Raw genomic sequence first — 15236 nt, 5'->3', positions numbered from 1 at the left:
GTCAGGTTCATAGACCAATAGGAGATGCCAGGAAAAAAGAGGGGGCAAAACCCCCCCCTTGAAATGTGTTGTGCCTGTTTCACACAGTCTTCCCTGTGCTCGAATCCCTTGCATCCTTCCCACCCCGACTGTGGGCCCACCTCCCGCACCCAAACCCCACGACTCCCATGGAGGCTGCAAAGTGGTTTGCAAGTCATTGCAGCAGTGAAAAAAAGAAAAAAGCAGGCCTCCCTGCAGGATCCTCATCGATTCCCAAATGCCATCCGCAGGAACACGTCAGTACACAGCCTTCAGCCAGATCCTTGGAAAAGACGTATCCCATCAGGCTTGCCTTCTTAGAGCCTGGAGCTCCCCTGTAAAGTCCCTGTTCCGATTCTCTCATAAGAGAGCGTGACCCTGACAGTTTCCTGAGTGTGAGCTGAGAGGGGTCGTTGAGAGGGACACAGCACCTCTTGCTGAAGGGGTGTCAGGCTGTGGCCTTCTTTCACAGGGGCATGCTTGGGGAGGAGGGGGCCATGAGCCCTTGAGTCTCTTGTACTTTTCCAACGTGCCTTCTTTTCTGCTTCAGCCTCTTCTGCAAACTCGCTGCCCTTGTTAGACATAGGATTTCGCTCTTCGGTAAGTGAAAAATATTGCTAAGAGTTACACTCCTCCCGGTAATGATCTTGAACTTAAACATTGGCCTTTGCAACCCGAGTGCCGGAGCTAAGGGGTCACCCAAAATCTGCCCTAGGAAATTGGTCTGAAGTGTGCTCAATGGCCCCTCTCCCCCTCTGACAGCTCAGGTTTTCCACACCGCTGACTGTTGTAAGCTCTGTGTCTAAATCCACCACCAAGCAGAGGCTGCGACAGGCCAGAGAGAAAGGCAGGCCCCTGCCCACAGGCTTGGCACTTCGTGCGTGGGTGGTGAATCTCCTGGGCTGGGGTTTGGGCATAATGAGGAGGAGGTGGGAGCGTTTGGGTAGTCACCAGCGATGCTTCCATTCTAGGGAGTGATTCTGCCACCATGGTGAGCTGCCTGCACATCTTAGCCCAGACACTTGACACAAGGTACGTCTGTAACATTTTGGAGGTTTGGGGTTTTTTTCCCCTTCCGAAAGTTTTTCAAGACTGCCTCTCTGACCCCTTCATCTCACTTATTATTCCACCGAAGAGAAGATGTGGCGCTGCCCTGCAGGAGCTGCGAAGAGCAGGGTTGACAGCGAAAAGATGAATCTTCCCCTGGAAGTTAGCACTTTCTGTTTCTCAGTTCACACGCTGGAGAGCGGCTGTCAGCACACGTAGTGAATGCTAAAAGCTGCGTTCTTTGATCACTTCGTGCACTTCTTGTCTTCTCTGACTGAGAAGTTCCTCTTTCAGAAGATAAAATACCTAAGGTGACAAAGTACCACTTTGTATCTAATTCTCAACCCAAAAAGGAAGCGCTGCCTGATGGGTGAGAGACCATAAGTGTCCTGAGAGGGACACACGGCATCGCTCGGGATTCACAATGGCCAAGCAAGGCCATGTGGAAAGATCGATTTCAGAGAGCTCAGGCCCGGGGCCCAAGGTTCTAGGAGGAAAGGTGGCCAAGGAGGGAAGGAAAAAAAAAGTGTTTAATGCACAAATCCTGGTAATTTAACCATAAAGAGTCCAACGAAGTAGAGGCCGTGATCGGGAATGATGGGGAGCTTTTCTCTGACAGACCCCCTAAGAAATGCCCTTTCCAGCCGAGGGAAGCAAAGGCAGATCCCAAGACCCAGGGCTAAAAGGAGGTGCAAACCCGACGTATAACTAGAAGGTGCAGCTCCACTAGGCACTACAATCGTTTTACTTTGTTTGTTTTCGATTTAAAATGAAATGTTAAGGGTGAGTAAGGAGACTATTCAGGTTTTCAGGAGAAACTTGAGAGGTAGTAAGTGTGGAGGTAGTAAGACAGCCAAAAAGTTTGTAGGGTCAGACCAAGTCATCCCAGGGGACCACAAGCCCTTGGAATTGGGATGGAATCCATTAAAATGACAACGAAAACACGGGCCAATGTGTTTGATCTTTCCTGATAAAACCAACCACTAGAAAGACAGCGTGTGGCGTCTACTAGGAACAAGCCTCGTTGGCTCTATTTCCTTGTTTTTATAGCCTTGTTTGGTTGGATGATCATCAGAAAATAATAGTGTCTATAAAAAATCATCTGTCACTGACCCAAGAAATGTGGGAAAGTATGGTAAAGTGGTAGGCTTGGTTCCAAAGTGGTTTTTTTTTTCCCCTCAAAAATTGAGGTTTTTATTAAAAAATAGTTTTATTTGGTAGTTTTATTGATTCACATCTCATACAATTTAATAGTTGAATTATATTAAGGAGAGGGATCCGATCATCACCCCTAGCAATTTCAGAACGTTTTCTCCTTCCTCGTACTCAGTATAAAATGGTTTCTGATGGAAGATCTTAGATACCCCTAGCTCATCGTCATTCCAGTGCCCGTGTTTTTAATCAGACATGCCAATGCTTTAGAAGAGTTAGCTGCCCTGTCACTCTCTCATCTGAACCAGGGCATCCATCCCTACCGGCGAAAAGAAATCTCCACTTCAGTTGACTTCCTCCTGTGTTCCTGCTTTCTTTCTAAAAGGCTCACCATCATAAACCAGTCTGTGTTTCTAGCTATTCATGATACAGGTTGCTTATCTCATGGTGAGACACAAGAAAAGTTCACCTGCCCATTCCTTTAATTATGTATTTTCAGAAGAATGTACCAAACTGCAGCCGTATCGTATCCATGTTGTTCTGAATCGTTCTGTCTCTTGAGGGTCTGAGCAATAATTCCATCAATAATTCCTGAGCCAACTGTCCACTTGACAGCCCCTTGTAGGGCTGTGTGACCGGGGTTTTGTTCTGGAAGCTAACCACTCTGTCCATGCCTCCGTAATATTGTTGTCAGGTGATGGGAGGGGTGTGGGGATGTGTCCAGGCTGCACTGTAAGTCACCCGTTTCAAGAAGGGGGTTGGCCCAAGATTGGAGTGTGCCTCTGGTTTTGAACATGGCTTGCTTACAGGACAGTCATGAAGTCAGGCTCGGAGCTGGTGAAGGCGGGGTTCCGTGCATTCTTTGAACATGCTGCAGAAGACTTGGAGAAGACGTCAGCAAACCTGAAGCTTGGGAAGTTTACTCACTCCAGAACACAGATTAAGGGCGTTTCTCAGAACATTAACTACACCACGGTGGCTCTGCTGCCCATCCTGACGTCCATCTTTGAGCACGTCGCTCAGCATCAGTTTGGGGTGGATTTGCTCCGTGAGTCACATTGTTGGTTGTTGAGGATTTGTTTGTGTGTGGCCACAGTTGGGAAGTATGTGACTGCTCCGTGGGAGTGCAAAGTCAAAAGATCATTATTTTACATTTTCCCCGTAAGTTTAAAAAATTGAGTATGTCATCTTTTATCTGTCCCACTGTATTCTGGACCAGAATTTCCCACCTGGATAGTCTAGCCTCCTAGTGGTGGTATTCCTCCTTAATTTGGAAAGGTCATTTGAGTAATATAGCAGAAGGTATAGGTTACTCCTGGCATTGTTCCAGACACCAATTTTCCTATTAAAAAGCCCTCATTTAGTCACTGGAGACCAGAAGCAAAAGATAGATACTAACATTTTTCCAATCTGAACCTTCGGAAGAAAGCCAAAGTCATTTCTATTTTTATCTGTATTTACCACTATGTATGACCCACCCCCTCCGGGGACACCCCTCCCCACCCCACCCCCAGCTTCCCACTGCACCCAGATATTCAGCAGCGGCACCAGCATTCCAGCCATGATAACACACAGGCAGTGGTTGACTTCTTAAGCAGAACATGCCCTCCGTTAGGAAGCACAGGGAAATGGCAGTGTAATCACATTGCCTTTTGCCAAGCACCCGGCAGAAAGCTTGGGGATAAGTCCACATGAAGAATGTTGCTCTGTCTCCAGAGAAACCCAGGCCATTTTACATATTAGAGCTCTCGCTAGGGTGTAAGCCACGCATTCAAGTTTCAGGTTTTCTGCACCCTCCCTTTCAATGGAAGGGAATGTTGCAGGAGGAAAAACAGAAAATCTCATTCTGGAAGGACCCGTCGTCCAATTGCCCTCTTCCCTGGGAAGCCATCTGATCCCCACCAGAAGCTCCACAAAGGGATTTTGGTTTGGAATGGCTAGTCCTCAATGAAGGAGCCAGCGCATGGTAGTGGATGATGTGTTGGGCTGCTAACCCTAAGGTCTGCAGTTTGAAACCTCCAGCTGCTCCTCGGGAGAAAGACGAGGCTTTCTACTCCCGTAAAGACTGACAGCCTTGGAACCCACAGGGGCAGTTCTACTCTGTCACTGTGAGTCAGAATTGACCCGCTGGCAATGAGCGTGTGTGTGTGTCTATGTCAATGCCAGGGTGGGTTGGGGGTGTTGCTTCCTTTTGGGGAGCTTTGCAGTGTCCAGGAGGTGGAGCCGGGGTTGATGCCCTGTAGGTAATGAGTGCTCTTCTTTGTTTCAGTGGGCGATGTGCAGATTTCATGCTACCGCATCTTGTGCAGCCTCTACTCCCTTGGGACAGGAAAGAACATCTATGTTGAAAGGTAATTAGTGAACAAAAGAGGCTGGCGGGCTCGGGAGGTGGGGGGTGGGGGGCAGGGGGGGTGACTCAAGACCTCTTAGAATATTTAATGATACCGTTTCAATCCTGGCATATGGAAATGCTCACGTGGGACCTGGTTCCGAGTCTAGGTGATGGGCTGGTGGTGGCAGTATGTCGGGAGTATAATGAGGCGATGGAGATTGGTGACTTCTTTTTGGAGACTAGAGGGTGATCATTGGAGGCGCAGGCACAAGTCCTGTGCTAGCAACCAAACAAGGACACAATAAGGGTCTCTCTCTTCAGACTCTCAGCTTCCAGGGCTCCTGCAGTTACAGCCTGCCGATCCACTCCAGGGGCAGGAGGCAGCTGCTTTGGGGTTTATCGAGTTTCTCTGTGATACAACCCGGACTTTTCCCATGCTCGGCTGTCAGCTTAGCTGGGGTTTCAAATCAGCACACACTTGGGGAGCAGGAAGGCGGTTCAATAATCTTGGATCTGGACAAGCTGATTTGCAGAGGCGCCTGGCTCCCAGCTTTGCATTTCTAATCTTGCCGGTACCGACAGAGGCCTTTGGTGACCTGGTAAATGCCAGGTGTTGTGTTGTTCTGTTTCAATCCATGGGGAAGATGGAAGGATAAATACTGTATTAACCAAACTGTGGACTTAAGTCTTACCTCCCCCCACCTTTTTTTTTCTTCTTCTTTTGCCCTTTCAAGCAAGGAAACTAGTAGGAATTTGATTTGTGCGTCAAAATCACTTCACCTTAAAATCCTCTTGGTATCTGCCCTCCACGAACTCCCTGCCTTAGGTGCCTTCTCCAAACAAACCCTTGTTTCCCATCAACACTGACGTGTGTCAGGCCTTAGCATCCCGTTTCAATGGCAATTGCTTAATAAAGAGAAGGAAGCGAGGTGGATCCTGCAAAAACAGTACATACTGACTAAATTCATTTAAAATGGGACTTTAATTCCTTAACAATGGCTTAGCTTTTCTCCTTGTTTGGGCTAAAACAGGGTTGTTTTCTCGGAAAGAGGGAAGACAAAAGGCTTCTAACCATATTCTATATCCAGTCAACAGGAGAAGCAGTGAAATTTTTCCATTCAATCTCACTCGAGAGAAGGTCCCTTGAATTTGTTTCCCATTTGCATTTGGTGAATATTTTCTTTTCTCGGTAAATCTTTCTGATTTTCTGTTTACATACGTGTAGAGGCATCTAGGTACATCCCTGCGTGAGTCTATGTGTGCTTCTTTGTATTTTTTTAAATGCATTCTTTTCTTGGGGAATAAAAAGTCAAGGGAAGGTCAAATTGGAAATGTCAGACCAGAAAAAGACTGCTCCTCCTATGACTTCTTATCCTCTATTCACGTATTCATTCCAGACCCCATGGTCTGTCTGCTCTCCGTCACACTGTGAATATTGGTGCCTGTGTCCTTCGCTCCATGTTGAAGTCAAGACTGTCCCCATTGTTTCTCTGTTGGTTAATCTGGCAGCTATAGAACCGGAGATAGTACCTCCTAATGGTGTGTGTGTGTGTGTGTGTGTGTGTGTGTGTGTGTGTGTGTTTTAAAATACTGTGAAAGTAAGACATACGGTATGTTTTAAATTCAGTCATTAAGAAGTATAATAAGCAAATGTGAAGAAAGCTGATGGAGCCCGGCTATCAAAAGATATAGCATCTGGGGTCTTAAAAGCTTGAAGATAAACAAGTGGCCATCTAGCTCAGAAGCAACAAAGCCCACATGGAAGAAGCACACCAGCCTGTGTGATCACAAGGTGTCAACAGGATCAGATATCAGGCACCAAAGAACAAAAAATCATATCATTGTGAATGAGGGGAAGTGCAGATTGGGGGACCCAAAGCCCCCTGTAGGCAACTGGACATCCCCTTAAAGAAGGGTTGTGGGGAGGAGACAAACCAGCAGGGTGCAGTGTAGCAACGATGAAACATACAACTTTCCCCTAGTTCTTAAATGCTTCCTCCCCCCCACTATCATGATCCCAATTCTACCTTACAAATCCAGCTAGACCACAGGATGTACACTGGAACAGATAGGAACTGGAAACACAGGGAATCCTGGACAGATGATCCCTTCAGGACCAGTGCTGAGAGTGGCGATACCCAGAGGGTGGAGGAAGGGTGGGGTAGAAAGGGGGAACCGATCGCAAGGATCTACATATAACCTCCTTCCTGGGAGATGGACAACAGAAAGGTGGGTGAAGGGAGCCGTCAGACAGTATAAGATATGACAAAATAATAATTTATAAATTATCAAGGATTCATGAGGGAGGGGGGCGGGGCGGGAGGGGAAAAGAGAGCTGATACCAAGGGCTCCAGTAGAAAGTAAATGTTTTGAGAATGATGATGCAACAAATGTACAGATGTGCTTAACACAATGGACGGATGGTGATAAGAGTTGTACGACCCCCAATAAAATGATTTTTTTTTAAAAAAAGAAGTATATAAAATTAGAAGACCTTTTTCCTCTCCCTAGTCCACAGCCACATAGTCCAAAGAGTCACTCCTTTTATCCGATGTGCATCTTTCCAGATATTTTCCATCTGTGCGCTCTACAGATATGGTATCATAGTTTTAGCATGCATCAGCAACTTTGTCTTGTGCAAGGCATCTAAAGACGTAATGGATCTCTCAACTTCAATGTTTAAGTATATCATTTAGACCCTTCAGTTCCCTGCTTGAAAAGACCAGAAGTCAGTGCACTTATATTTCTAGCCACCTCCTGTTCTGTCTACCTTCTCATTTTTGCTATCTCTGTGTAATTCACCATAACATTGAAACTCTGTTGTGTAGCCAGTTTGCTTCGAGTTGCTTGCCATCATGTATATTTAAGGGATTCAGTGCTCAGCGTCCGTCCTTTCAGACCTTGACTTTGCTGTTGTTTAATTTTCATTATATCTCTCCGTCCATTGGATGCTAAATCACTGACAATGGGCATTTTGGATGTCAGGTACAGATCCAGGGATATGACACTGAGAGATGGACAAAGTCTGCTACCTGTAAAGTAGAAAGTTGCAAAAAATTGAAATAAAACTCAAACCTCTTCAATACAACATTATTTACTTCAGATCTATTGTGTGAAAAACATTGCACTAGGCAGTACGAACTGGCAGATGTAGCTTGGGGTGGGGATGGGGGGGACGCTTCCATAACCGCTAATAAATTCTTCAGCATAGATCTTTGATTGACAAGGACCTGTTTCTTACTCCAGACCCGCCACTAACATTCCCCCAACCCCCGAGGATTTTCCAGGGACCAAATTCCAAAAGCCAAAATTAGTGCCTTTGAGTCGGTGAACCTATGGGACAAGGTAGAATGGCCCCTGTGGGTTTTCAAGGGTGTAACTCTTTACAGGAGCAGGAAGCCTCCTCTTTCTCCTATGGAGCAGCTGCTGTTTTCAAACTGCTGACCTTGCAGTTTGCAGGCCGGTGAATAACCAGGACTCCTTGCTAGAGACCAGAGAAGCATCGTTGGTCAGTTGGCCTCCCTCTTGACCCAACCTGAATTTATTTTATGTGCAAGTATTTCTTGCTTATTCCATGGCAAAAAAAAATTATTCCATGGCTTTTTAAATATTGATGGTGGACATTTCTTTTTTACTCATTATTTGTAATTATATTAGTATTACTTTTATATTCTATTAGTATTATTTTATCCTTACCACTTTATTCTGCTTTTTTGTTTTTTATTGTTTCTGTTGGGTGTTCCAGGTTGTGAAGCACAGGAGGGGGCGCACAGAGACAATAGCTGATGCAGGGGTTTATAGGGGATGTGGGGGCAGGGTGGGAAGTAGAGAAGGGGAGGGGGAGCTGATTGTGATTATATAACTCGTCTTAAACATGATTTCTCCAGGGGGGAAAAACGTCCTAAAATTGATTGTGGTAATGACTATAGAATTCTTCTTATATGATTGAATTATTGAATTGTATGATATGTGGATTATGTGCCAATAAAACTGTGGGGAGGGGGGGAGGGGTAAAGAGTTCACTGGTTCAGTCTCTCTGACAGGCCAAGCCTAGAGGCAAGGTCATTCACACTGGTGTCACTCACAGCATTAATTGGAAGACTTCTGGGCTTTACTTTTCAAAGAACTTTTAACAGCTTGCCCTGGAGAGCTATAGTGTGTCTCTCCTGGCCCATCAGCTAATTAGCACCAGTGTGTGCCTGCTCTGGATCTTGTTGAGTGCTGGTTGTCAGTAATTAATATCAGAGAGGACAAGAGCGCATCCTTAAGTCAGAGGGCACCGGGACTGATGCACTGTCTTTCACCCCAAGGAGTGCTAGTCTATCTAACTAAAGTTACATCACTCTGTGTTCAGGACCTCACGAGTTTAATTTTGGTGACGGGAAGACAGAGAAGAATAGTGCGTCTACTTAGCAGCAAGGCCCTTCAGGATCAGTTGATTCATAGGCTCCTCTCTCTGTGCCGACTAAAATGTGGCCCGCGAGTTGCACTGTCTTAGCCTCTGTCATCCCTAATGACCAGCCAGACTGTTCATGGATGCCCTCCCTCTGTTGTTTACTTCCCTTTTCAGTTTCTCTCTTCCTCCCCTCCCCCCCTGCTAAAGACAAGAGGAGAGGAAGTAGGATTTGTGGACTCATTGGCCACTGTGGCTGGTAAAATGGTGGAATTATTAGCTGGAAGAAGAAAGAAAAAAGCTCCTTGCAGGATCCTCATATGTGGTGTGGCTCTCATTGCCCTGAGGGTCGTTGGGGAGATGGGTCATGCTGGAAGAAAGTAAAATGAAATGGATCTTCTCAAGCCCACCACTACCTTGAGTTTGGCCCAACCCGTAAGCAGTAGCCATCCAGTCAATTCCAACTCACTCCCGCCCCCGTGTAGCAGAGGAGAACTGATGACTCCTTGGGGAGTTCCATGGCTATTTCTCAGAAGTAGTTCACCAGGCCTTTCTTCTGCAAAACCTCTTGGTGAAATCAAACCTCCAAACTTTAGGTTAGTAGCTGAGTGCATTATCCATTTGAGCTCAAGCCCAAGAGAAGGGAGAAACTCCCTCTAAGTGGAGGTGGAGAGACCAAAACTCTGACCCTGAGCATTAGATTGTTTGCATTGGGAAGCTTACAGACTGGGAAAGCACCGCCCAGTGTCGGCCAGCTGGCCAGGAACAGATCTGCTAGGGCGGGGAGCTGTGGGGGCTCTTGTTAGACTAGGTAATAAACAACTGGAGAAGCTGGGTTTTATGAAGAAGAATTCAGTATCAGGATCAGAGGAAGGCTTGCTAGCAACCTGTGATATGCAGATGACACAACCTTACTTGCTGAAAGCAAAGAAGGGTATGAAGCACTTGTTGATGAAGATCAAGGATTGCAGTCATCAGTATGAATTACAACTCAAGGTAAAGAAGACCAAAATCCTTACAACTGGGATTGCATCTTGCTTAGACCCACTGTTAATATTCATGGAAACAGTAATCAAGATATCAAGACATATCGCACTGGATAAATCTGCTACATAAGACCTCTATACAGTGTTGAAAAGCAAGGAGATTACTTTGAGCACCAAACCATGATATTTCTAATCACCTTGTGTGCTTGTGGAAGTTGGACATTCATTGAGGTAGACTGAAGAAGAATTGATGCATTTGAATTATACTACTAGCAAAGAATATTGAAAGTATCGTAGACTGCCAAAAGAACAAACATTGTCTTAGAAGAAGTATAGCCAGAATACTCCTTAGAGGCAAGGATGGCCAAGACTTCATCTCACATACACAAGGGTACAAAAAGCCCCTGGGAATGATGCTGGGCAGAGTGGAGCTTTCGTAGTACACATTTTTACTGCCAGGTGAGCATCGAGTAATGCACTCTGAGTTAGTGCACCTGGTGGTATCACCTGGGAAGGTTCTCTCTGGTCACAGTGAATTATTTTCATAAGAGGCGTTTCACTCGAACCTCATTTTTTGTGATGGATAATTTCAGAGAACAGTGTGTGGCTGTGAAATTTTGTTTCCTGCTTGGGAAAAATGCCACAGAAACTGTTGTGGTGTTGAACACAGTTTACAAGGACAGCACTATGGGGAAAACCCAAGTGTATGAGTGGTTTTCTCATTTCAAAAAAGGTGAAATGTCAACTGGAGTTCCTTTCACCAGGTCAGACTGTTAATCAAGCTTTCTATTTAGAAGTTCTGAAAAGATTGCATAACAGTATGCCACAAAAGCCTGATTTGTGGCAGACGTGGGACTGGTTTTGCCACCATAACAATGCACCTGCTCACACAGCCATCTCAGTGTGCCAGTTTTTGCCAAAAAAAAAAACCAGCATGCCTCTCTTGGCCCCCACACATTACTCACCTGTCCTTGCTCCATGTGACTTCTGTTTCTGCAAATGAAGAGGAACGTGAAAGGACAGCAATGGACGACATAGAAGAGGTGAAGAAAAAATAAAAGGGAGGTGCTGTCAGCCATCCAAACAGGTGAATGTGAAAAATGTTTCCAAGAATGGAATAGTAGATTTAACAAATGTATTAAGTTTCATGGAGAGTACTTGGAAGGTGATATGGTTGTTTTGTAAAAATAATAATAATGATTAAATACATAGCTTTGAAAAATACGTGTTATCAGGAAAGAACAGCCCCTGAAGAAGGACATCATGTGTGGTAAAGCGGAAGGGCAGCAAAGAAGAAAAAGGCCCCCAAGAATATGGATGAAAGGTGGCTGAGAACCAGGCAATGTTTCATTCTGTTGCACACAGAGGGGCTGTGAGTCAGAACCAAGTCAATGGCCCCTAACAAGAACGACGACGATAAACAACTTTGTGATGTGGGTTCCTGAAACTATTTGTGTCATGATTTAGAGACCTAAAACTACTTAGGTTACTGACACGATTAGCACCGGATTGTTCCCAGTGTTAAAGGGGCAGGAGGAAGCATTCACACAGCATCTGGCTGTGGTTCCAGCCTGGCCACACACCGAGAAGTTCTAAGCAAGGCGACCAGAGGACACACTGGGAGCACCCACCCGGTTGAAACACAGCCACTTCAGAGCCTTAGGGGCCCTCCATGCACAGTTCATACCCCCCAAGAACTCAAACGCGAGTAAGAAAGAGAATTATCAAGAAGGGAAGAAGGTAGGAGAAGTAGGACAGGTGGGAGGTCTGCTCAGACAGGAAGCAGCTGTGCAGCAGAAACTTCCCAAGGGGTGAGCAGGTCTCCGGGGACTGGCAGCCTCCCTCCTCCACTCCCCTTCCCTGCCAGGAAGACAGGCTCCATGTGGAACCCAGGGGCAGTGCTAAAAGGCCGGCGCAGTTGGATTTGTTTTGTCCAAAGGCCGCCGCTGTGTTGCTGGAGCAGCCCTGGATATTGGGATTTTTAAGAGCCAAGTCTTCATCAAAAGGGCAAGGCTGAGCCATTAGCACAGAAATGATTGCCTAGCTGAGGACACGTCAATCTACTGCTTCCAGGTGCTGGGTTTCAAGCTCTGCTCAAATACGTCACCGCCAAATGTGCTGCCAGCTAGTCCCTAAAAGCCAAGTCTAAGAAGATAAGGCGTAAACTCATCTATAGGAGCATTCGCATTCAGAATGCATTCAGAAGATCACTTCCCCCGTCCCCCTAATGACAGGAGTCTCTGGGCGGCGCACATGGCTAAGCAGTCGACTGCTAACTAAAAGGTCGGTGGTTCGAGTTTACCTAGAGGCGCTTCAGGGGAAGGCCTGGAGGTCTGTTTCCATGCATCAGAACCAAGGAAAACCTCTCCAGAGCAAAACTCCTCGTGATCTATGGGGTTGCAGGAATGGGAATCCACGACAACTGGGGTTTGGGCCCCTGGACTGAAGCCCAGGGGGAGAGTTCCAAGGAATATAATGTCCTGTCACCTCTGTACCCCTGACCCGCTCCCTGCTTCTTCTCTGTAGCTGGGTCTCTGCAGGGTAGCAGCAGGTCGGCCCTGCATCTGAAACAGAACAGTTCTGGCCGCGCCCAGGCCAGGGCCCTGCAGATTCTGATTCTGCCCCCAGCTAGTCTGTCAAGTCCGTTTGGATCCACCTCTTTCTCAGGGCTGTAATGAATTGCTGGCTGGTTCAAATTCCTGCTCTTCATCCATTAAGGTAGGTTATTGGATGCCATGTTCTCTAGGTTGCGTTCAGAACGCAGGGTTCTGTATTTATTGCACCAGTCGTTGATGGTATCTGTCATTTGTTTCTAGAGACTCTGCACTTTTGCATTCTGGCTTCTTGGGGCTCCTGTCACTGTTGGCAGGTGTAATAGTGAAGGGTAGTGAACACAAGTCTTCTGTTCAGGGTCTTGTAAGGAGTTGAAGGATCCCTGGATGTGTTCGTCTGGGTAGACTAGAGAGAAAAATCCATGGCTGCCCGTATGTGTATATGAAAGAGATTCATATACAAGAGCAATTGAACATTGAGAAAACATCCCAACCCATCCAGATCAAGTCCGTAAGTCCAACATTAGCCCATATGTCAGATACCAACCTATAAAGTCCTCTTCAGACTCACGAAACACATGCAATGACGCCAAATGTAGAAGATCACAGGCCAGGGGCTAGAAAGTCTTTGCATCCAGTGGCATTGGAAACATCTCGGCGCTTCTCCAGCTTCCAGGGCTGCATCAGGGTGGGTCCATGTGTCTTATCGGCTGCTATGTCTCCTAGGGTGTGAGCCGAGAGTCTCCCACCTCCAAGGAGGTAAATACTGGATTTTCCAGAATCCTCAGGAGAAGGCCATGCCCACACAGAGGGCTCAGTGGCTATGATTTGATTGACAGGCTAGACTCCACCCCACATTCTGAATCCTCAAAGTGACAAATGGTCATATAGCTACCACACTGGATAAATGCCTTTCCATGTCCACATAGTTGCAGCGTGCGGTCAGCCTTGGCTCTTGGCTCCTGGCTCCCCTCTCCAGCTGGCAATTGACCTGAGGCTGGTCCTGAAACAGGGTACAGCCAGACACCCAGCGCTCCCAGCAATCCTGCCTGTAGACTTCAAGTGTACTGCACCAGCCCTCTGTTGAAACTCATCTGTCACAGAGGAAGGCACCACTTTCCACTAATGGTTGACACACTGTCTTCCCATTCAGTTCTTAATGATCTCTGTCCATTCGTTGTGTTTGTATCTAAGAGAGCTGAGCTGTTCGCCACAAGGTCAGTGGTTCAAGGCCTCCGAGGGCTCCTCGGGGAGGAAAAAGGGAGGGGCACTCTCTGCTCCTGTGAAGCCTTACAGTCTCAGAAACGGACTATAGGGTCTCTCTGAGTTGAACTCGACTAGACGGCCTTGAGTTTGGTTCTGATTTTATCTTTATATCTCGACCTAACCCCAGACTGACAATGTTGGTTGATGTGAAGGAATGCTCCCCCTTATTTTGGAACAGACCTCACATGAGTAACCTCCGTGCCACGCGTGTGTTTTTTACCTGTGATTGGATACCAGGGAGTGACTGAGAGAAGCTGCAGCTGCTGCCTGGCAAAGTGATGTCCCTGGTCTCTGATCCGTGGGAAGCAACAGATACCAGACCCCACACAGCCCCTTCCAGCCAGCAGTGTCACTAGCAGAAAAGGGAGACAATACAGCCCCAAAGCCAACTCCTGACCTGCTTTGACCTGCCACATGACTAGTTCCCATCATTATGCTTGAAGGAATGGAGTGGTCCTGCAAGCAAACCAAGGCTCTCAGAGCTCTGATCGAGGGGATGCTGAGCATCTTTGTAGCCATTTGTGTGTGTGTTTCACAGAAAGAAGTAAACCCCAGATCTTAATATATGATGGACCTCAAAGGCCTGTGGACACAGTGACTAAGCATCCTGGGTCTCTCCTTTAAGTTGAGCATTATGCTTCCACACCGCCCAGTCCATTTGTGGTTGCTGTGGGCTTGTCTGTGGGCACAAAGTGTCCGTGAGAACTTGCACAGGTGATCTGAGCACAAGGAGGCTCCTGGGGAATGTGGATCTCCACAGAACTCTCACGTCTCTGACATGCTGGCGAGAGGGGCAGTGCCGCACAGCCTGGGACTGCACCTGAGTGCGTGAAGAACCGTTAGGTACCGAGAAACGGTGCCGCTGTTCCTGAAGCAGGGTGTAGTGTTGAAAGTGAGAACTGAGGAGGGAGACGTACGTGCAACCATGGGCCCAGGGCCTGGGGATGACCAACAGGGAGAACCTTCTCCGTGGAGAAGGGCATCTGAGACATCCTGGGAAAGGGTCCTGGCCCATCAGTGCGTGAGGCCAGCATGTGGGTGGCAGCAGCATTTCTAACTGGGTTTCTTGGTTCCCAGGCAACGTCCTGCCCTTGGAGAGTGCCTGGCCTCGCTGGCAGCAGCCATACCCGTGGCATTCTTGGAGCCTGCCCTGAACCGCTACAATCCGCTCTCTGTCTTCAACACCAAAACCCCAAGAGAGAGGTCGCGTAAGTATCCTCCCCTAGAGGTCGTCACCCCATTCCTCATGCTGACAGGAAGGCCACGCAGGCCGGGAGCAGCAACCTTTCAGCCCCGTTAGTTTACCTGGACCAAGAGAGGCCAGGACACCAGAGTTAGAGACTGGGTTGTATGCTTCTGTCTCCCTGGAGAAGTGGCCACAGCAAGAACTTTGCTAGCATTCAGATGTAGTTTCTTCGCTGAAACCAAGGGCGCAAGCAGAAAGCAAATGTTTCGAGAAGGATGGTGGCAACAAATGTAAAAATGTGCTT

General features: G+C 47.2%; 1 protein-coding gene across 1 annotated transcript in view; it reads left to right on the top strand.

The window, feature by feature from the left end:
- The window catches only part of RYR3 (ryanodine receptor 3), a 437519-nt gene that overhangs the window by 346792 nt on the left and 75491 nt on the right, over positions 1–15236 (top strand). The window contains exons 61-65 of the mRNA XM_013007256.3: positions 569–618; positions 990–1050; positions 3027–3265; positions 4487–4568; positions 14824–14954. Coding sequence (XP_012862710.2) covers positions 569–618; positions 990–1050; positions 3027–3265; positions 4487–4568; positions 14824–14954 — 563 coding nt within the window. The remainder of the gene's footprint in view (positions 1–568; positions 619–989; positions 1051–3026; positions 3266–4486; positions 4569–14823; positions 14955–15236) is intronic.

Source organism: Echinops telfairi, unplaced genomic scaffold (genome assembly GCF_000313985.2).
Source record: "Echinops telfairi isolate 266 unplaced genomic scaffold, ASM31398v2 ScPeMD7_18;HRSCAF=68, whole genome shotgun sequence".
NCBI lineage: Eukaryota > Metazoa > Chordata > Mammalia > Afrosoricida > Tenrecidae > Echinops > Echinops telfairi.
The sequence above is the reverse complement of the archived record's forward strand: the minus strand, read 5'-3'. Positions and strand labels throughout refer to the sequence as shown.